Source organism: Hemicordylus capensis, chromosome 1 (genome assembly GCF_027244095.1).
Source record: "Hemicordylus capensis ecotype Gifberg chromosome 1, rHemCap1.1.pri, whole genome shotgun sequence".
NCBI lineage: Eukaryota > Metazoa > Chordata > Lepidosauria > Squamata > Cordylidae > Hemicordylus > Hemicordylus capensis.
The window spans coordinates 426,160,644-426,183,862 of record NC_069657.1 but is presented as its reverse complement, the minus strand read 5'-3'; the positions used below and the strand labels follow the sequence as shown (position 1 = coordinate 426,183,862).

General features: G+C 42.1%; 1 protein-coding gene and 1 long non-coding RNA gene across 13 annotated transcripts in view; one reads left to right on the top strand and one right to left on the bottom strand.

Annotated features, from left to right (window-relative positions):
- The window catches only part of THADA (THADA armadillo repeat containing), a 239,717-nt gene that overhangs the window by 198,530 nt on the left and 17,968 nt on the right, over window positions 1–23,219 (top strand). For 7 of the 10 annotated variants that reach the window (XM_053311582.1, XM_053311600.1, XM_053311611.1 and 4 more), the window contains 5 exons: window positions 135–541; window positions 684–805; window positions 6,547–6,619; window positions 8,392–8,536; window positions 9,258–9,389. In XM_053311582.1, coding sequence (XP_053167557.1) covers window positions 135–541; window positions 684–805; window positions 6,547–6,619; window positions 8,392–8,536; window positions 9,258–9,389 — 879 coding nt within the window. Of the gene's footprint in view, window positions 1–134; window positions 542–683; window positions 806–1,825; window positions 2,042–6,546; window positions 6,620–8,391; window positions 8,537–8,775; window positions 8,820–9,257; window positions 9,390–23,219 lie in introns of those variants that run through there. The other 3 variants (XM_053311644.1, XM_053311591.1, XM_053311653.1) reach the window with 3 other exon arrangements.
- Window positions 1–23,219, bottom strand: part of LOC128351817 (uncharacterized) — a 57,259-nt gene that overhangs the window by 25,787 nt on the left and 8,253 nt on the right. The gene's annotated exons all lie outside the window — the stretch shown is intronic.

Sequence of the window (23,219 nt, the reverse complement as noted above, 5' to 3'; positions counted from 1 at the left end):
TTCAATTCTCCCACTGAAATCAATGGGACTTAAATGTATTTGAGTTGGGTTGAATTGTGCCCTAAGTGTTCACCTGCAATAACCAAAGGTCATTTTCTTTCTTTATCCCACCACTCTCATCCATTTCATTTCAGGAACAGAATTCCTCAGGTTTAGGGAGAAAATGGGCGCAATTATATCTAATTCTGAACTGGCAACGGGTATTAACCACTCTCCTGCAGTGCCAGGGCTTGCACAGTATCTCCAAAGCATCACCAAACTCTTCATATCTATGTTCTCCATGACTGCTGCTCCTGGATTAAATGTCCTTGCCACAGAGAAAATAGTGAGCCCTTGTTTGTCAGTTGCTCATCTGCTACATTCTGACTTCCACGAAGTGCGCTTATTGGTCTTAGATGCAACTCTGCGGTGGTTGAAGCAAGTGAATTCCAAACATGTGACTGAAGAAGAAGAACGTGGCCTGTTGTGTCTACTGTCTGGTTTGGAGGAGATTCTTCTTAAGATCGCTGTAAAAGAGACGCATCCAGAATGTTTTTACAAGGTGAACACATGCAGGTTTTTGTTTTTCTTCCTCAGAGGCAGATAAATCTTCCATAATAAAGGAGAGTAATTTCAGATCATAGGGATCGTTAGGTTTAGAATTCTTAGCTGACAGATCTTTTATTTTTTTAAACTACAAATAGGCATTAGAAGTTCTGCACTGTATGGATATTGGAATTGTGCTTTCAAAGTCAGAAGATGCCATAAATATGAACCAAACGGATTTCTTTTGTTGGATTATGAATATTGTGGATGCATCTGACAGGTATAGTCTCTGGTCTTTGTTTTTCTTGTCTATAAATGTTTGCAGACTACCCACTGAGAAGAAATAATATTTGATGAACACAGAACATCTCTGTGCTTTCTACCTAATTTTAAAATCTGATAGCCCTTTTACTAGGGATGTGCACGGAACCATGGAGGCGTGGTCCGGCACTGGGGGGCATGTAGCTTTAAGGGGGTGGTGGTAGTACTCCCCCCCGCCGCTCTTCCCCCTCCGGCACTGGTGCATTTTAAAATCTTCCTGGGGTGGCAGAGTTCCTCCCTGCCGCCCCTGCCCCCGTCGTTGTCATCCAAAGCTTTCAAAGGAGTACAACTAGTGGTGTGCATGCGCCCTGCACAGCGCGCGTGCTTGTCTCCGACGCTGGCGCGTGCGTGCCATGACGTATGTGGCGCGTGCCGCGCAGGGTGCATGCACACCGCTAGCTGTACTCCTTTGAAGGCTTTGGATGACAACGACGGGGGCAGAGGTGGCAGGGAGGAACTCTGCCGCCCCAGGAAGATTTTAAAACGCACCAGCACCGGAGGGGGAAGAGCGGAGGGGGGCGGGGAAAATACTACCACCACCCCTTAAAGCTACATGCCCTCACCCTCCCGGACCTCCGAACCGGTCCAGCGGTCTTTTACATTGTGCCCGGACCGAACCGTGCATACTCCTACCTTTTACATAATAATTTAATTATTACCTAGACGTTTTACTGTGAGCACTTCACAAAAGGTACGCTACCAACAAACTAAGCATTGAACTTGCAATAAGGTACAGCAACTTATCACTTGCTACTTCTCTGTAAAAGTGCTACATGGATGTGCATATTGTTCAGCTTAGACGTGTCTATTTTCCCAATGCTAAATTGAAAAAGTGCTGGCATAGTTGTACAGATGCTCCTTTGGCCACTAGAGGCTGCTTTTATGATAGCTGTTTCAACCTTCTTGAAGAAGAGAGAGATTCATGGAGTATCTAGCCAACACAGTTAAACCATCTTTAATAGTCGTGTTCTCTTTTCAGGGAATAGTTGTGCTTCTACCAGAGAATTCTTGACACCCTCACCAAACTCCAGTTCCTAGAATTATTTAGAGGAAGCAATGACAGTTCCCCTGACCAGATTTAGGCATCTGAAGAAAGAGCCATACTGACTAAGAAAATGTCAAAACTGTATATACCATCAATTGGAGATCAACAAGCAATTGTTCAAATAAAGCAGGTTTTTGGGAACTGTTGTTGAGACAGGTATCAATTTATCCTAGTTAGCAATGATTCACCTTTTTCAAAACATGTCATCTCTTTCAGATAAAAATATATCCAACTTAACATTTCCAACGATTTACTCTAAAGTAGATGCTGCAACTGATAAAATGTAGTCTAGAAAGCTCCCAGGGATCTGACAGATTTGTATTAGAGTGATACAGACTATTGAAAGAAGTTTTTCTGCCCTGGTTTATTTTATTGTGTATTAAAAAATTTTTTAACTTGGGGTTAACATTTTTTTACCTTCAGGGTTAAAAATAAGCTTAATGAATGGGGCCAATCCATCACTAGGTAAAGACCCAGTTAAGTGGCGGCAGAAAGCACCTTTGAGTGTAAATTATTAAGTGTTTACCTCCGGTACCACCGCACCTGAAAGCTCTTCCCAGCAGCAGTGTACAGCCCAACACCTGCTGCGGCGGGCGATTGACTCCACCACTCAGCTGGCCTCCGCACGTGCATGGAGGCCATTTCCTGGCCACACAAATGGCCTCCACCAGCTGAGTGGCAGAGCCGATCCTCCATCACAGTGGGTACTGGGTGGCATGCCACTGCTGGGAAGAGCTTTCGGGTGTGGCGGTATGGGAAGTTGGCACCTACTAATTTACACTTAAAGGTGCTTCCTGCCCTCCCCCTGGCGGTGCCTGCACCAGCCACCACTGTTCCATTTACAAACCAATCTCATCTATTCATGCAGATGCTAAAATTCTGTCTATTACATCAGTAAGAGCATTTGAAAAAAATTATTTATCAAATCCACCTGAATCACCTAAGAGTCATAGCAGGCTGGCAAGGATCAATCATCTGAGGCACTTAATCAACTTGATTTCAGCAGAGTAGCCAAAATAATGCAGCAGAACATCTAAAACTTAGCTTTGGGTTCTTTTGCTTGACACCGGAAACTTTTCATAGGTTTCATTGCAATTTACTGTTGACCATATTATGAAATTGTAATTTCCCCATCAGTATCATTAACTGGATCAGTTAATGTCTAAAATAATTGTCACTAGAATTCTCTCAGTTATCTTTAGGTTACTGTACAGAATTGTCCTTTATTGTCCTTACTACTTTATTGGGTAGTTGGACCTCTAACGTGCTATTAGACAGCATAAGGGCAGTCAGTAGATCCAATAGGTACAAACATAAACACAAACATAGGTGGCTGTACTCGTTCTTTTACATCCTGAACATTTAATTTCCTCGTTCAAACAGCTAATTAGTAATATTGGAGAATTGTTTGGATATAAAATTAACTGGAACAAGACAAAGGTTTCCTACTCATTCAATTCCTAAAGATACCAGAGAGATAGCAAGACTTATTCTAGGTCATTGGGTTCCTAAAAACTCAGTAGATTTCAACATGGATTTTTAAACAATGATCTGTTGAAAGTGAACATACTCAAGATGAACTCAATCATCTCTAAACTTATTTATATTTCAAGTGGACTGCCAGTTCCTATTCTACAAAACTATTCTGACAAAATAGTCAACATTTTAATGAGTAGTTGATGTCTTTAAAAGGATTTTAAAAGATGCAACTTCCTCTAGATCAGGGATTCTCAACCTTCAGTCCCCAGATGTTGTTGGACTTCAACTCCCATAATCCCCAGCCCCAGTTGCCTTTGGTTGGGAATTATGGGAGTTGAAGTCCAATAACATCTGGGGACCCAAGGTTGAGAATCCCTGCTCTAGATGAAGGTGGCTTTAATCTACCAAATGTAAGAGTTTACCATAATACTTTTTAAATAGTTAGTATGAAGGACTGTCTTCAGTAATTCTCATTATTCACCTTGATGTGCACCTTTAGAACTATCAATGCTACCCCTTCATGGTTAGGCAGCATTAAGCTTAGCCTATTACATCATCCAAATATGTATAGTCCCACCATCAAAGCATTCAAATAGCCATGTTTTGCTGCACAGTTCATCTTCATTTTGACCCATACTTGCACAAAGGCTTAAAAATCCTGACTGGCATCCTGACTATAACACAGCAAGGACACAGTGGGAACAGCATCCTTGCTGTAGTGGGCCACTGTCAATGCTGTTGGAATTTTCCCCTGTACCCCTCTGAATGTGTGGTGTAGGGAGCAGTTTTCAGCAAACGTCTCTGTTTCTGGAAGTGTTCTACCTGACCCTCAGGGACATAATTTCAGAAGAACTTCTGGCAGATTGCCAAAAATCACTCCCCCACCACAGATGCAGTGGAGAAGCTCTACACAGCACGCACACATCCACACTGCCTTTGTCAGGATGTCAGAGCCTCATTCCTGCCTTTCTGGAAAAGTGGTGGGGCAGTGGAAGAGCAGATAAGGGCCTGCTTTACTCCTGCTTAAATCTACCACTTCCCGCCCTGCCGAAACGATTCGGCAGCCTGCGCTGAATCAATTCGTGTGCATCCCTAGCTGAAAGTATGGGACTGGTCAGTGCTTTGATGGGAGACCATCTGGAAACCTCATGTAAATTCCCTGGAGTTCCACAATGGAAGAAAGGTGGATATAAATAAAATATAATAATTGTTAATTGGGCTTAAGGTTCAGCGTACAACTTTATGCAATTGCCATGCAAGTCTGCTTTTTAATCATTAAAATTTCTTTGACTTTGGCAAATCATTATTATTATGATATTCAGCTTTTCAACAAAAAAGAGTCACAAAGCACTTTACATAGCAAAAGGAAAGAGGAGATGGCTCTGTGTCCCAAAAGCTTTCACAATCTAAGAAGAAACATTAGGGAGATACCATCAACAGCTTTTCAGTCTATTAAAAGGGACACTGTAATAGACTGAACAGAAACAGTTGCTCTCCCTCTTCTAGAGGAGTCATCACTTTAAAAGGTGCCCCTTTGCCTAGTTAACAGGGGGTAACGTATATAACCTAATGTAAATGTTTATTAAGTTTTTTAAAAGTTTTAAATATACATTGGCATTTTCACTTTTTTTTTTTTACTTAGCATGCTGGAAATGATAAAAGCTAGAGATCTGACAAATTCACCAGTCACTGCTAGCAGCTAAGGAGCAAACAGCATTTCTAACATTATGAGCTAACAAGAAATTCTCAAATGCTTCACAACAATGTTTAGATCTTTTCACTAATTGAGGTTCATACCTTAAAATTGCACCTCATATAAGATGCAATAGCCACTATACTTAATGCGGAATAGGAAGGGGTTTAAATTGATTTGAGAGCTCTCTGTTATTAAGTCCTTTTGGAAAGATGCCATTGACGTAATTAATTTAGTCTTCTCTAAAATTAGAGCTATAATTCAATCATCTTTTTTCTGGCATATAGTCCTGCAACCTGGAAGCTCTCCAAATGTGCTATACCGCAATTGCCTGATTATTACATGTAAAGTAAAGTGTGCTGTTGAGTCGGTGTCAACTCCTGACGACCACAGAACCCTTTGGTTTCCTTTGGTAGAATACAGGAGGGGTTTACCATAGCCTTCTCGCACGCAGTAGGAGATGATGCCTTTCAGCATCTTCCTGTATTGCTGCTGCACGATATAGGTACCAACGGGGATTCAAACTGGCAACTTCTGGCTTGCTAGTCAAGTCATTTCCCGCTGCACCATTAGGTGGCTTGGGTGTAACAAAGCATAATTTTTATATCGTTCTGGCCATCACTTTCTGTACCTGTAACTGAAAACTGGGTTGAAGCCCTTTAAAGAAGGAATCATATTCTACAGGAGAGATAAATCCAAGTGGGTGGGATAACTTGGTAGATTTTTCTAGAGTTGTTCTTTAATTCAATGTTACTGTTTTGCTGATGTCTCACCCCAGTGCAAAAAGCCCTTTTTGAATAAATGGGCTTTAGTTTAGTATTTCCTCACTGTGTAAAAATGTTGGGGTGTGTTGGTTCTTTCCCCCCAAAACTGATTGTGTTCTTCTGGGAAATATTGATTGGGTAATGGAATGGGGTAGATTGCTAAGTTGAGAGATGCAAAAATGGTTGCTTTGGATTTAACAAGGATCTTCTTTTTAATATTCAGTAAAAAATTAATGACATTCATTTAGCATGAGAGTTCAGAAGGCCTCACTACACACATCTTCGCTATACGTACTTTAAAGGAAATTATTAGATAGGAAGAAACAGCAGGAAAGTAAAAAACGGCATTGGAAGTGTGACCATCCACAAGAGCTACATAGATGTTATGTTGCAAATTTGCACCAAGTCTTTATAAACTGTTTGGCCATGATTGGGACTTAATGTATTTTAGTACAATTCCATATTCATAAGGCACGCCCCACTTCCTCATGCCTAAACACAGCAATTCTTCATCTGGTTGTATATTCAGGTGCAGAGCAGCCATAACTGAATGGGGTTAGATTTCATTCTGACTTCAACTAACAGAGAAATGTGTGTAAGAAATGAGGAGCGATTTAATATGCTGCTCAACTGAGTTCCAGTTGTCTTAGATGTCAAAGCTACAGCAATATGTATTTCTCATTTAATTTTTTGTGTGTGCTAAACCTTTATTTTTGCAGCACTGAAATCCAAAGTATGTCCCTTAAGCTTGCTTCAAAGTTGGTCATCCAGCTTGTACAAAATGGGCAAGAGGTAAGGGAATGTAGTTTAATAATGCTAAAGCTTTAGTATCAGATTTGTTGTGATAAATGAAATTTAGAGTTTCTTCTCTGCAGAATGGCATTTAAATGCTCTCTTCATTTTGATGAACCTATACAATTAGCAGCTCCTTATATGCAAAATCCTGAGTCTAAGGCTGCAGCCTGTAAGCTGGTTTTACATTGAAATCTGCAGAATTACATGAGAGTGTCAATGAGCCTTTTCTCACAAACAGCGAGAAAAGGCTGTAGGGTTTGCGGGGAGAAAGCCCTGAAGAGCTTACTTCCCCACAGATGATCCATTGGCTTGGCTTCCCTAGGGTGGGTGGATCCAGGGGCGTAGCAAGGTTGGAGTGGGCCCAGAGACAAGATTTTAAAATGCCCCCCATCTCACTGAAGCTCAGCTCATGAAGTTAAGAAATCTTAACCTATGTGCCACAATAGAACACCATCCTAAATTATTATTTTTTGTAAATTGTGGACGAGGCAAGTCGTTTAATGGTACGAGAGAAAGACATGCCGTTCTGGTAGCTCCAGGTCTTAACACTCACATCAATTTTGGAGGATGAATACAACTGAAGGAAGCTCAGGCGGGTGCATGGCTGGGGGAGTCAGTCATGTGTCTTGCCTCTGGGGGCCCTCAGACAACTGTCTCCCCTTGCCCTATTATAGCTACGGCACTGGATAGATTGCCCATCCAGATGAGCACTGGCTGCTGCCGGTAGCTCTGAGGGTCAGGGTGCCGGGGCGTGTTGCCTCACGTCACCTCCCCCCCCCCCGAGCTCCAGTAACACCCTTGTGAGGTGCAGGGTGCATTATGGGGACTCTCCCTCCCTGAGGGTGCCTCGGCTGTCAGACTATCAAAACAACGAGATTAGGAGAGTGCTCACTCTTCTAACCTTGTTTTGGAGGGAGGTTCCACAAGTGGGTTTTCCGCCGTGGTGCCGCTGAGATCATGTCTGTTCCCAGTGGTTCATATGCAAGAAACTGGGCTGGGCTGCCTTAGCCTAGTTTTGCACTCCCAATGTCTGCAAAACAACAGTGCAGATGTCCAGTGTAGACTGATGGATTACAGTGTGTTTATTTTTATTCATTCAAAATATGTATCACTCTCAGTGGTTTGGGTTTCTTTTTCTATGTCATATGAAACTCTGATTCTGCGGAAGTCAGTCTGAGTGTAATATTTTGTGCTTGTTTGTTGCTTTTTAGGAAATGTTAGGGTGCAATGGAAAAACACATTTCAGTGTAGGGATTGGTAGGCCTGTGCAAAGATGGTAGGCCTCAAAGTGTCAAAGTTGGATCATTGGCACCGGGCAGAGGCAGCCACTCTCAGTGCTTACCTTTGTGCAGAACGATCCTCTACACAGCACTGGGGAGCGACTTAAGAGCATCTGCAGCTGTGGAAAGCTGTGCAGGGAAAGCGCTAGGAAGGTGTACACTTTCCATCCTTCCATGCATGCCATTCCATGGGATTTCCATGACGTCACTGAGACTTTGCATGGCTGCAATCCCTTTAGCCACCCTCATTGGTGCTGTGCACAGGATTGCTCTGCAGAGAGGTAAGCATTGGGAGCAGCTGCCTCTGTGTGGGGCTAGAATGATTTAGCTTGGAGGCCAAAGTTTTTGTCCAAGCCTAGTAACTGGCTGTTCTTACTGACTTTAGTTAACGTTAACTTGGATTATATAATCAGTATTTTGTGTAGTGATTCTAAGAGTTCATTATTGTTGCATTATAGGCTTCTAAGGTCAGTCTTAATGTTCTTATAGGAGGTGAAATCTGAGATGAAACAATGGGTTGAAATCGTCACTTATTGTTGTGGAGACGAACAACAAACAGATCTCAGACTGGCTGTTGCAGAGATTCTTGTGAGCGTTACACCAATTTTCCTGACCAGTCAGAAGCTTTTCTTAGGTAAGTAAAATAGGCAGGATTAATCAGCACAAATGAGCCCAAGTTGAGCATTTAAAACAATTTAATGATTTCAGTATGAGAACTAAGCATGTTTAACTTTTACACTAGGATTGAAAGAACTTAAGAAAGAACTTAACTCAGTCATGCCTATGTTGAGTCTTTAGAAGCAGAAAGAGATGCTACTGTGAATCTTAGGTATTTGTGCATGTGGTACATTTACATCTTGCTCTTCCTCCAAGGAACCCAGACATGGTTATGTTGATCTTCACAAGACCTCTGTGAGGTAGGTTAGACTGAGAGTTAAGTGACTGGCCCAGAGTCACTGCAAGCTGCCACCGCCCCGGAATCACACAGGAGTCTGACTTCCGGTAACAGTATGTCAAGTTTGGGCGTGTAAAAAAACCCACCCATCTCGGCATATCTTGCCTTACTTGTGGCATTGAATTGGACCCCCTCCTCTCATTTCAAATTCTAAATTACAGATATGTGGTTCTGTGCCACAAATAGGTAGGATATGCCGAGACTGAAATGAAAAGCAAAGGAGAACACACTGCATTATAAAACCTATAACATCTAGGAAGTCTTCTATGGGATATTATCCAGTTTTCTACTCAGTTTTAAAAATGAAATGTTGTAGTTTTTGACAGGTGGTGCACTATGTTGATTTTGCAAATGTGTTTTTAAAAGTCAGCCTTAACATCCCTTTTTTGTAAATACTCAGGTCTGTCCGATACGCTGCTCCTTTGGAAATGTGTGATTCAGCTGCTGCAGAGTGAAGAGCAGATAGTAAGGGATACAGCTACTGGTGTCATAAGACTGGCCCAGTCTCAAGAGAATATCTTTAGAAAAACAGGTATGAAATAGTTGTTCCATCAATGATCAGTTACGAATACTGAAGAGAGGAAGATTCAACAAAAACAGCAGGGTTTATATGTCTAATTAATATGACATCTGGAGCTACAGAAGAGAGCTTTGTATTCATATCAGCTTTCACTTTTTGTCCCCCCCACCCCCGCTCCTCAAATGGTTTGATGCAAGAATGGGGATAGGAATTATTTCGGAGAGTTTACGATGGTCCAGTTTAGATAGCACATACCCATTCCAGCAAATCATAGGATCAAGAGAAAACTAAAGCATTCCTCTCCCTCTCTCCCTCCCTCTCTCTCTCTCTCTCTCTCACACACACACACACACACACACACAATCTCATAGAAAACTACATGATTTGCTAAACAGTTTTCTGCAACACAGGAAGCTGCCTTAAATTGAGTCAGACTATTGGTCCATCTAGCTCAGTATTGTCTACACTGATTGATAGCAGCTCTCCAAGGTTTTAGGCAGGAGTTACCCTTATCTGGAGATGCCAAGGACTGAACCCTGGGACCTTCTGTGTGCAATCAGATGCTCTACCACTGAGCTATGACCCCATCCCATAAGAGGAATATCTTACAGCAGACAGTGCTCATATTTAGTCACCCATCCAAATGCAAACCAGGGCATACCTGGTTTGGCATACCTGGTTTGGCATCCTGGCATACCAGGATGCCTCTGAGTATCAGTTGCAGGGGAGTAGTGGCAGGAGAGAGGGCACGCCCTCAACTCCTGTCTGTGGCTTCCAGCGGCATCTGGTGGGCCACTGTGCGAAACAGGATGCTGGACTAGATGGGCCTTGGGCCTGATCCAGCAAGGCTGTTCTTATGTTCTTATTATGTTCATACCCAGCTTAGCAAAGGGAGCAATTCATGCTCAGTGCCACAAGACTAGCTCTCCTTCCCAAACTCAGTATCAGACAAAATAAAATAAGAAAGGTGTTTCCTTTTATTCAGCCATTTTCTGCTGACAGAAATGTGTGGCTGTTTATTTGTAGAGTCTTCAGTATTTTTTTGTGATTACAGTATATGGTTCTCCTGTATGACTGCAATATTTCAGGAACCTTTTTTACTTGTTTTACTGTTAAAATGTTTTTAGCATCCTAGAAGCTGTGAATTGCCAGTGTTGAATAACCTGAGTATTATTTATATAAAAGCTGAAGTGTGGCTGGGACAGGCTTTGATGAAGTTGAAAGGCCCTCTGGGTAAACAGATTCATTCAGAAAATCTTACTAAGAAATCCATGTAGCTCTTCCCATAGTGGCAGCTATTAAATTATCCTGGGGCAATAGATTCTTCAGAGTGATTGAGAAGGAGGAATTGCTATTAAACAGATTTATTTTTGGAGCATGGAACATTTCAGTTCCTAGACATAACACCATCTGGGATAAAGGGACTGGGAGAAGGCCATAGGGCTATACACTACTCCACACACTCATTCCCCCTGATCTTATGTGCCTGGGTTAATTACATCTGAATGTTAAGGATAATACAAAATCAAAACATAGTTTGGCTGTATTGCATGTTTTTAAAAAACAATGAAATCGCTAAAGCATATGAATTCTCAGTCTATCTGGAGTCCATGTTCTCCTTTGGTGTCAGCCAGGCCTCAATAGCACTAGGGCCAATTTGTCAATATGGATTTCCTGGGAATGACCCCCTCCTCACCTACGCCTGCTACGGCACTTCTTAGAGTGGTGATTCTCTTAGATTTCGCAGAGGGAGAACAACTGTCCCTATCCTACCCAGCAAAGCTTCCTTCCTGCGGTAGTTGCTGGTGTCTACTTTTTGTTTCTTTTTAGATGGTGAACCCTTTTGGGACAAACTGCTATCTTATTGATTGATTGGTTTGTTTTTCTATGTAAACCACTTTGAGGACTTTGGTTGAAAAGCAATACATATATATTTATAGTAGCAGTACCCAACTGTTTTAAAATCCAGTTCTCACACATTTTGGAGCTCGTGAGTTGTCAGAGTGCACCTGAGTACCACTGCTCTTGAGTTGTGCTGCAGATGTTCTCAAAATCAATGTGGTGTCTAATTGTCTGTTACCATGTAGAGTCTCTTGCGCTAAAGCTACTTTGGCCCCCCTGCAGATGTTGGACTACAACTTCCATAATCCCTGAGACAATTGGCCAGGGCGATAGAGTTGGCTGGGGGTGATGGAGTTGTAGCCCCCAAACAGTTGGAGGCCAAAATTGTGCTCTAAATCCTGGTGTAAAGGCTGCATCAACTTTTGTTGTTAGCTGCTCCTTCAGCTTAAACATGCTGTCCCCACCACCCAACATTCTGTTAAGCTCAAGTTTGTTTTCTTCTCTTTCCTTTGATGAATTCAGATTTTTGTGACAATGCTGTTGTAAAAACATTGCTTTGCTCAATGTAAGCATTATTTTATAACACCACATGTGGGTAAGGAATAGTATCAGTTTGTTGTGACTGTTAATGACTAGGGCCTAGCTCTTAATGTAGTGATCAAGCTGTGTCTGGGCTGTATAAATAAGACCCACATAATTGAATGCTTTTCCATTCTAAACAAAACGTTAACTGCATGTGGAGCACTAACCTATTAGGGAGAAGGCCAAGCTAGAACCCTTCAACCTGTATGTAAAGGGGATTATTTTTATGTGAACCCCCACCTGCAGTTTGAAGTGGTACAACCAGGAGATATGTTTACCACCTTGGATCTTCATCTAAGGCTACTGCTTGTGCTGTCTAGCTCTGGTACATCTGATAAAATGAATTTGCACCAATATGGCCAGAATATTTTGGAGTGCACCCTGTCTGTACACAGCAAATGTCTGTCTTCAGTTCAGAAACAGTGGCTGACATTCTGCACAGCAGAATGCCAGTGTTAGGCACCCACTGCAGCTGCTGTGCAATGTGAAAGGCGGCCCTGATGGTGTTGCATAACAGGACAGTTGTGCAAAAGAGCCAGCGTGGTGTATTGGTTAGAGTGCTGGACTAGGACCAGGGAGACCCGAGTTCAAATCCCCATCAGCCATGATACTAGCTGGGTGACTCTGGGCCAGTCACTTCTTTCTCAGCCTAACCTACTTCACAGGGTTGTTGTGAAAGAGAAATTTAAGTATGTAGTACACCGCTCTGGGCTCCTTGGAGGAAGAGTGGGATATAAATGTAATAATAATAATAATAATAATAATAATAATAATAATAATAATGCATCCAGGCCGTTGTGCAATGCTGCTCCCCTCCCATTGGACACAATGGAAATAATGCTGTGCAAATGCCCAGATGCATTTACGTTGTTACACAACATCATTGGGGCAACCTTTCACTTTGTGCGGCAGCCCCAGTGTGTCCCTCATGCCTGTGTCCCACTGAGTGGAAGGTTGGCCCGTGTTTGTCCATTGTGTCTGGAGATGATGAGAGGTGTAGTCCAGCAACATCTATGGACCCAAGGTTGGGAAGCCTTAATCAATGTGTGGTCATTGTGTCCCCACCTCTGGGTAGAAAACTATGTAGCAGGGGTTCCCAACCAGTGGTCCTCCAGATGTTGCTGAACTCCATCATCCCTAGCTGTAATAAATCATGGGTAGGGATGATGGAAGTTGTAATTCAGCAACATCTGGAAGACCACTGGTTGGAAACCCCTGCTATATAGGATATTATAGAATGGAAATAGTGCTTTGTAAAACCTATTCTTTTTCACAGAGAGGTTTCCTTTCCAGTTTCACAAGTAGATTGTATTATAATATACTGGGCGGAATACATGTTTTCAGGTGTTATGATATTTAGATGTATATATGTCATCTTTTCTATTGTGTGGAAAATATCAGTTTAATTTTTCTGCAGAAATGATAGATTCAGATATGGTTGGCTGCTGCCATTTTTCTAACCTAGTCATGCCAGGATCCTAATACACATAGAAACCAACCTGCCTAATTAGGAGCAAGATTAATTATTGTTTTGTTTGCTTATGAACAATAACTTGTCAAGTAGTTAAGATCTTACTAATGATCTTTGCAGTAGAACCCAAGACTGTGTGACAAGTTTATTGCTTTCTCATTCACTGAAGTGTAAACTTCTGTAGGATTCTTTTTTTAAAAAAAATTTGATGTGAGGAAGTTCACTTGGAAGTATTGTATTTAATGTAAAGGCTAATCAGTTTTCTTTGAAAGCTAATTAAATTAGAGACTAATGGCTCTGTAAAATGCAGATTATTTCAAAGCAGAAATGCTTATTCCAGAATTTACTCTTACAAGGAAGTTGGAAGGAAAGAAGTCTTCAGTCAGCACTGAGGCTTTTCATACAGTTTCAGAAGGCCAAGGCTGTTCTCTTCATGGCCCTACTTATGCGCCACCAAACAGTTGACTGGCCACTATTAGAAACAGGGAGCTAAACAAGATGGAGCCTTGGTCCAGTCTATCAGATATTTTATGTGTAACATGGTGCTAGCCAGGATGCTGCCTGCTTCATCCCTAGCCTTGTAGAAAAGCTGTTCCTGGCTGAAAGAATAAAAGCAGGAATCACATTCTGAATGTTCTGCTATCCTTCTATACAAATGATGTATTTCATTCAGATGACACCCCTTTGTTACATCAACAGGAGCATGAATAGTTTGGTCCTTGCCAACTAGCAAGGCTCATAGATGAGTATGGTTGGAACTAGCCACATCCCCCCAAATCTCTAAGGTTTCATGTTGAACTCCATCTTGGAAGGCATATATTGATGGCTTCTGAATTCTGTAGATTTGCTCTGTTGACTTCAATGACTCAAAAGCACTCTTGGTTCTGAGTAGTAACTGCTCCCTAGACAAAACTGTTCCCTTTGATAGAGTCTGGCACCTCATAGAGCATGCTGACTTTTCTCTTCAGGATGCAAGGACTTTTCTTTTTCCTTTGACATTCAAAGCCTTCTGTCCTGTGTATGCTCTTCTGAAGTATACGTTCATATCTGTTCATTCTGTCCTGTGCATAATCTTCTGAATCCCTCTGCACATGATGATTATTGGTTTGAGAGAGGTAAATGTAAACCAGGCCTTGTTCTCTGAACGTGCTAGTAAATAACCGCTTGGAGACTTCATTGCGCTCAACTAAATATCTAAGTTGTGCATTGGCTCTTGAAGAAAGGCTAAAAATCCTACTACTCACCTAGTCGAGACATCTTGTTTTATTTGATTTGTTTTTATTACATAATAATAAATGTAATAAAAAATAAAATTAATAAATACAATTAAAATACCACTCAATGACTCTCACAGCAGTTTACAAAACATTTATACTATTAAAACAATTAACAACTTCAGCTAAAAACCTGCCAAAAAAGTACCAAAAAAGAGTGGTAAAATACCACTCAATGACTCTCACAGCAGTTTACAAAACATTTATACTATTAAAACAATTAACAACTTCAGCTAAAAACCTGCCAAAAAGATGTGTTTTAAAGGCGCTCTTAAAGGTGACCAAATATTATTTATTTATTTATTTATTTATTTCTCATATGTATATGCCACCTGATATTTGCATCTCTAAATTGTACACAATTTAGAATATGACAAATATAAATCAGAGTAAAACAAAACAATTTCACAGAATAAAAAGTTAAAACAATCTCATGGGATAAAAACAATTAAACAGTTTAAAATTAATTTCAGTTAAAAGCCTGAAAACACAGGTGTGTCTTGAGGGTCTTCCTAAAAGCAAACAGAGAATGAGGTGCTCTTATTTTGACAGGGAGCATATTCTAAGCCCCCGGGGCACCCAAGCGAAGGCCCGGTCCAGAATCACCACCAAACGAGCCAGTGGCAACCATAACCGGATCTCTCCAGATGATCTTAATTAATAGGTGAAAGGGTTCATGACACAGAAGGCACTATCTTAAATACCATAGACCCAAGCCGTTGAGGGCTTTATAGCTAACAAGCACTTTGTATTTCTCTCAGAAACATATCGGCAACCAGTGCAATTCTTTTACATTCGGTGTTATATGGCCCCTTTGGGTTGTCCCTGAGTCCAGTCTGGCTGCCTCATTGTGTACCAGTTGTAGTTTCCAGACTACATACAAAGGCAGCCCCACGTAGAGTGCATTACAATAGTCAAGCCTGGAGGTTACCAGCATATGCACCATTGTTTTTACAGTCAATTCTTTCCAGAAATTGGTGTAGCTGGTGTATCAGCCAAAGCTGATAAAAAGTGCCCCTGGCTGCTGCCTCAACCTGAGAAGAACCTGAGTTTTGGATCCAGGAGCACTCCCAAGCTACAAACCTGATCTTTCAGGGGGAGTGTAACCCCATCCAGAACAGGCAGATCTAAACTGTTCTGACCCCCCATAGTGTATACCTCTGTCTTATTTGGATTCAACTTTAGTTTGTTATCCCTCATCCAGCCCATTACTGCCTCCAGGCAGGCATTTAGGGACGTTACGTCATTTCCTGATGGGATCTATATGGAGAAATAGATCTGAGTGTCATCATATTGATAACACCCTGATCTAAACCTCCTGATGAACTCTCCAAGAGGCTTCATGTAGATGTTAAAGAGCGTTGGAGGCCTTGTGGAACTGCATACTTTAATTCTGACTTTGCAGAGCGGCTGTCTCTAAACACCATCTGGAATCTTGCAGGAAGGAAGGAATGAAACCACTGTAAAACAGTGCCACCCAATCTCACCACCCTCAAGTGACCCAGAAGAATACCATGGCAGATGGTATCGAAAGCCGCTGAGAGATCCAAAAGGATCAGGAGTCACATCTGTTGATAGACAATTGGCGACCCTCCATTAGGCAAACCAAGGCAATCTCAACCCAAAAGCCCACTCGAAAGCCAGTTTGCAGTGTTTCCAGATAATCTGTATCATCCAAAACTGCCTGGAGCTGAGGGGCCACCACCCGCTCAGTCTCCTTGCCCAACCATATTGAGCTTAGTATCTCAGCAGGAAGCACATTCTAAAGGTTAGGGATGGCAACAGCAAGTTAATCTTTCATATTATTTCAGTGAGTGATGGGGATCTATTGTGTTCAAAGCCCAGACAATAAAATGATACTAAACTGAAATCACTGCAGGCTCCCTGCCTTGTGTAGCTAAGATCCTAGTCCTCAGTCATCCATTTCTGTGTCCTGTGTTTCAACACCACCGGAGTGGGGGGTCCTGCCAGCAAACAGGTGAACCAACAGTGTAAGAATCTGCAATGCTGACCATCTATTCAGCTGGGGAGAGCTTAATGTGTAACATTGTGTGCATAGTCGGCTGCTGGGCATAATGATCACTGGATTAGGGTTGTCTGTGAACAAATTGTGGGTTCAAGGTGGGGGAGAGATAATCGCAAAAAGGTTTCTACATTGCAGGGAAAAAATCTCTTTATGAGTTGATGTATCTTCTGGTATATTTTAACAAGTTGTTCTGGTAATAACTAATCTGCCTACTTTCCATTTACTATCCCTACAACTGGACTAAATTTGGTCCACATTGGTTAGGCAGTTCACAAGTTAGCCCACTTGTAAACTGGGCTAACGTTCATACATCTGTCATCTTGAAACAGGGTGGATGACATCATCACAAACTAAGCTTTCAAGGTGTCTCTACAACTACCAAGTTTGGTTGGAATTGATTTCCACTTGCACCTCAAACATTCATGCGTCTGCAATCTTGAATCAGGTTGGATGACAGCATTGCAAACTATGCCATTAAGGCATCCCTATGTGTCCCTACAGCTGCAGCGAATTTGGTTCAAATTGGCTAGGCAGTTCACAAGTTAGCCCACTTGCCCTTCAAATGTTCACGAGTTTGACATCTTGAACTGGGGTGAATGACATCATCACAAACTACAACATTGAGGTGTTCCTATGTTTCACGCACAGCAACTGTACCTAATTTGGTTCAAATTGGTTAGGCTGTCCACAAGTTAGCAAAGTTGCGCCTCAATGTTTACGCAACTGCCATCTTGAATCAGGGTGGATGACATTATCACAAACCATGCCATTGAGATGTCCCTGTGTGTCCCTCCCCACACAGCAAATTTAGTTCAAATCGGTTAGGCAGTTCACAAGTTAGCCCTCTTGCACCTCAAACATTTTCACGTGCACCATCTTGACTGACATCACAAACTACACTATTGAGGTATCCCTATGTGCCCCTACAACAGTACCCGATTTGGTTCATATTGGTCCAGGCATTGTGTGTTCTCTCTCTCTCTCTCTCTCTCTCTCTCTCTCTCTCTCTCTCTCTTTGCCGGGTGATCTCATAAGCTTACTTTCCTTGAGGAAAGTAGGCTAAAAGCCTACATACATGTATGTGCTTATTTCTAGTACTGAACAGTAGGGGTGTGCACACCAAACCGGTTCTGGCAACTGGTGTTCAAACCGGTTTGGAGGGGGTGGGGGTTGCTTTAAGAGACAGAGAAGGCACTACCTTCCTGCCAGCCCTCGCCCCACTGGGGCACTTCCAAAAAGCGGATGTGCACGGCTGCAGCATGCCTCCTTGCAGCCAGGATCGGCGTCACCACGCACATGGTCGCCCACCTTTTGGAAGAGCACCAGCGGGGGGAAAGCGGGGGGGCAGAGTCTGGCAGGCAATGCCTTCTCTGCCCCTTAAAGTGATCTCTCTGCCCTTCCGGGAGTGCACGGAACCGATTCCGTTCACATCCCTACTGAACAGTCTTATTTTAAAGCAGTAAGAAGAATACAGGGGGTATTTAATTGTAACACATAATCAAATTTCTGGTGAATGCTGAGGAAGCCATTCTTGGATTAACACTATGAAAGTTTTTAGTTTTATACTGGAGACAAGCAGAGGAAAACGTGTGTATGTATTAATTGCAGTCCTGTTATAGCAGTCATTTGGGCCCTGAAATCACTATCAGAGGTGCACCTAGGTAATTTTGTAGCCTGGACCTAAAGGCCTTTGGAGGCCCCCCTGTGGCATCATTTTTAACATGTAGATTCTTGAGGGCACAAAGCACACCACCTAGGACAGTCTAAAGAGGATTTGGGGGCCCTCAGGGGGTGTGGAGGCCCTGGACTTTGGCCCCAAAGTCCAGGGGTAAGAGGGCCTCTGATCACTATACTCACCTCTGACTTGTAATACCTCAGTTCTGTGCTGGTCACTCAGAACGACAGCATATTAAAATCATAGCATACAGAAAAGACAGAATATGAAACAGTGCAATAGGCTAGAAAGTTGATAGGTTGTGGGTGTAGTGCAGGCCTGCACAACTTAAGGCTCGGGGGCCAGATTAGGCCTTTAGGGACTATTTCACTGGCCCCTGGGTATCCTGCAGCAACACAGGAGCTAGAAACTGCCTTATAGTGCCATCCTATGCATGTTTCCTCAGAGATATGCTCCATGGTGTACCCAGTGAAGTTTATTCCCATGTAAGCATGCCTAGCATTGCAACCTGAAAGCAGCAACAATTTAGGGAGAGGACTTGGCATTTGTTTGTGGCTGGCATGAACTCCAGGGCCCCCACTGACTGAGCAGGGACAGGATCTATTTTCTGATCACTATCCTTGGTTAAAATTGACAGGCGGACTAGATCCACAAGTAACTAATAATATTTTTAGTTTTAATGTAATAATGTGGGAAGTATTGATCTCAGCCCCTGCACGCCAAGTTGTGGATGTTTCTGGCCCACCTGGTCATTTGAGTTGTGCAGTATAGTATAGTGGGAATAGTGGGAATACTTTACCTGGTATAGTGGGAATACTTTACCTAGAGTGGACTTGATAGTTTAGAGTTCAGATGTTTGAGCTGAGATTTTAAAAACATAAAACCATGCTAAAGGACAGTGGGTTGTTTGGAATGGCACTTATTATTCATGACTTGATGACATTTTCTGTGGTGGCAGTGATGAGTTCCAGCCTCAGTCTCTAACGTTGCAAAGACTCCTCGGTCTCCTATCTTTCCTTTAAGTGATTTACTAGATCTTCTAATGGTGTGTAAGTGTGAAAACCCTCTGCTCAGATAGACATTAAGACTATAGAAGGGTTTAAGAGAGGGAAAGGGTATGTAAACGGGGGCTGAGGATGCTAAAAGGTGGTGGGCTTGTGCTTTCTTTGGTTATTGGAGTCTGCAGAAACGGGCATGCCTTAACTACACCAATCCCACACCAGTCCAGGAGGCCAAATGTACAGGTACAAGACTGATCTTAAGAGAAGATGCTGCATATTTTTTGCCATTAAGCTCTGAATACTATGACTAGGAAAATCACGCATCATAAGCAGAATAAATGATAACTTCTCGGTTGCTGGAAGCCAGGGGCATCTCATTGGGTTATCCCTCTCAGGAGCTCCAAGGCAGGACAGAGTTTAATTGGATAAGAAACAAGTCCAATTCTTCCTTTCCCCCCTTTTTCTTTATACACATGTTTATATATGCCAGTCGAGGGTAACAGTGATGAAGTGGGGTCTGGTGTCTAAAAGTGTGTGTTTCAATAAACCTGTTGGTCTTTAAGATGCCACAAATGGTGCTTAGGCTACAGCAGATTAGCACAACTATCCCCTTAGATTTTGTCACTTAGAACAGAGGAGGGATGTTCTTGCCTTATCCTCTGTGATTATTTACCTGAAATAAAATGTTGTTTTAACATGGGATAACAATTTGGGAACTTACGTTCTGCTGTTGATGGGCTACCATAGTTCTAACAAATAATTGGTTTGCTGTAATGGGTCTGCTGTAGATCCCAGTTACTTGAATAGAATTCATCTTTAAAATTGTTTACTGCATGAGTGTACCAAGAATTAACTAGTGTGTAGTAAGTGGCACACTCTTAACCTTTGTGTGAAGTAGCCTTTAGGTTTGCAAGAAATAATAGCAGATGGAAACTCTTAACCAAACTGGAATGAGTATTTTTGCTAAGTTGTCTCTTAATAATTGGAACAAGACTTCCATGCTAAAGGCACACTGAAGTGCTGAAAACTCTCTTGGATACTTTAGATAAGAAAGTTTGAGGACAAATGAAAAGAAGGGCTGAAGTCCTCTAGGTATTTTTAGTGACACTTCAGAGTGTAATTTAAAATAAAATTAGATTCCTGCAGAGAAATGGCAGCTTATTAAGTGAGAATAGTGGAAGATCCTTTCCCCAGCTAAAGCAGATGCCATGAAAGAGACAAAAAAGTCTGTTGTGAGAAAGCAGTCAGCAAATCAAAGTGGACTGGTTTTTGTGTAAAATAATGCAATAGTTATTCAGGAAAAGAGGTTTCCATTGGTAAACAAGGATTTAAGTTCTAAAAAAGCTAGTGAAACTTCCACTTTATGAAAGTACACTATATTTGACCATGATAGGACCATCTGAACGAAGACTTGTTCGAATGGGAATGTTTCTGCTTGCACAAGGCCAGCGGGGGTGAGGGGGGGGACAAATTTCATCTGTTTCCCCCCTCTTTCTGCAGCTTACTCCAACCTCTGAAAATATATCCCTACTGGAAATGCACACACAGAAGCGTTCCACGCATGCAAATCTCAATCTGGATGCTTCCCTCTATGTGGTGCTTAGTTTCATCAGCATCATGTAGCAGACCAGGATCCCTCACAACAATCTCCTTTAAGTGGTAACTCAGTGGAAATGTTGTGACATTATATAGATTTGAGCTGCTATCAGGGTTTTTTAAAAAAACCTTCAACTATTTTTTTCTTTTCAGTTGGACTACCCATACCGTCACAATTTAATGTCAATACTTTAATTCTATCTGCCATTTAAACACTATAATCATACCTCTATTATTATATAAACCCATGGCTATATGTAATCTTTACAAAATCTTCATTGCTTGGGCCTTCATCTTTCGTTGCAAACTATTTATTTATTTGCCACTCTATCCTATAGACTCAGAGCTGCTTACAGATAAAAAATAATAATCCTGTCCCCAAGGGACTTGCACACTTTAATTTTGTGCTCACATGCCCACCTGCACAGAGACAGACTAACTCTGACTCCACTGATGAACCATGGAGCTAAGCAGCCAAGAGGATTAGAAGGCCCTGATCCTCATGAAACTTGACACAGTACCCGAGTCCCTCCTCTTCCATGACTTACCCTAGTCATCTTTATTTATTTATTGAAAGTGCTATCCATATACATAGTGCTTTATAAAAAATGAGAGGACAGGTCCCTGTCCCAAGGAGCTTACAATCTAGAAAATTATTCAAGGGAGAAAATAGAAGAAGGGGAAGAAAATAATGGCAGCTGAAGGAGGGGACGAATATTGAGACGACTGCAGTTACCTGTATTTGCGTTTTGTTAAAGTAGAGTATGGGAACTAGAGTGTTGTACCAAAGACGTCACAATAGAGGTGGGCTTGGAGGAGGGATTTGCAGGATGGGAGAGATGCAAAACTTTGTAGGTGTTCTGGGCAGTGGCAGCACTAGGAAAGAAAACTTAGGGGGGGCACAAAAGGGGCAATGTGCATTTCTGGATGGGAGAGTTGTGTCACACATGTTAGATTTCTGAAACAAGGATAGGGGGCTGGTGGGGGAATACTTGTCTGAGGAACCACTTGCCCTTCCTTCCACTACCCCCGCCAAGCCACCCTTTGTTCTGGGAGGCAGATCCAAGCAAAAAAGGACAGCACGGAGAAAGGATGGAGATGTCTGAGTGAGCAGGAGACCTTTGCACAGCTGAGGGTGGTGGCTGGGGACATAGCTATAACTGAACAAGGTGGGACAAATGTCCCTGGGCCCTGAGGTAGCCCCCCCCCCACTAGGTGGGGAGTGTGTGATATTACTTGCATAGAAGCCAGAGAAAAGTCACGCCCAATGATGTGTGACCATTCTCCACACGGAACACGGAAGTAATGCTTAAACATTGCTCCCTGCCCCATGAATCAGTTGCCTGGCAAAGACCTTTTTACCTCTGACCAGAGGTGATGAGTAATATTTAAACTAGCCGTGTATAATCCTTGAACCTGCATCATCATCATCATCTTGGACAAATGTTTTGACTTATTTAGGGTTGTTATCAGCACTTTTGCCCTAAATTACGAAATGAGGTAGAAGTGAAACCCTTTTACAGCCATTGTGCATCCAGATCGTTCCAAAGCCCTGTGCAGTAAAAATACATTAAGAATAATTCACCTGCGTATTATTATTATTATTATTATTATTATTATTATTATTATTATTATTTTGATTTCTATACCGCCCTTCCAAAAATGGCTCAGGGCAGTTTACACAGAGAAATAATTAATAAATAAGATGGCTCCCTGTCCCTAAAGGGCTCACATTCTAAAAACAAGATAGACACCAGCAACAGTCACTGGAAATACTGTGCTGGGGGTGGATAGGGCCAGTTACTCTCCCCCTGCTAAATAAAGAGAATCACCACAGTAAAAGGTGCCTCTTTGCCCAGTTAGCAGGGGCAGGGTATGGTGTACCCCATCCACAATGCTGAACTGAGAAGTTTCTGAATTTACCTATCATGAACTATGTTGTTAGATACTATACACACAGGTTTTTAACTACTCTATCCTCAGGGATAAAATAAAACAGTACATAGAACCAATGGAATCAAGGTATTGTAATTTTAGTAACTAAAATTATCCAAAACCTGTCAGGACTGTGATTGGGCAGGGGATTAAAATCCCACCCACCTCTGCCATGGTAATGCCCCTCCAATCTAGCTGTGGTTGGCTAAAGAAAAAATGAAAGTTGTTAGCACTAAACACTTTAAATGTTGTGTGTAGTTTGGTCCTCAGATTACTGAGGTTGAAAATTCTTCTGTCAGTCCTTCAGGTATGTATGCGTGTAGAGGTTTGGTTTGGTTTTTTTAGCTGAGAGGCAGCCTCTGGAAAATGCATTCCTTTTGCCTTTGTCATGAAGACCTGGAGCACAGTTAGTATAGTCCAGTGCTCTTGATACGTAGTAC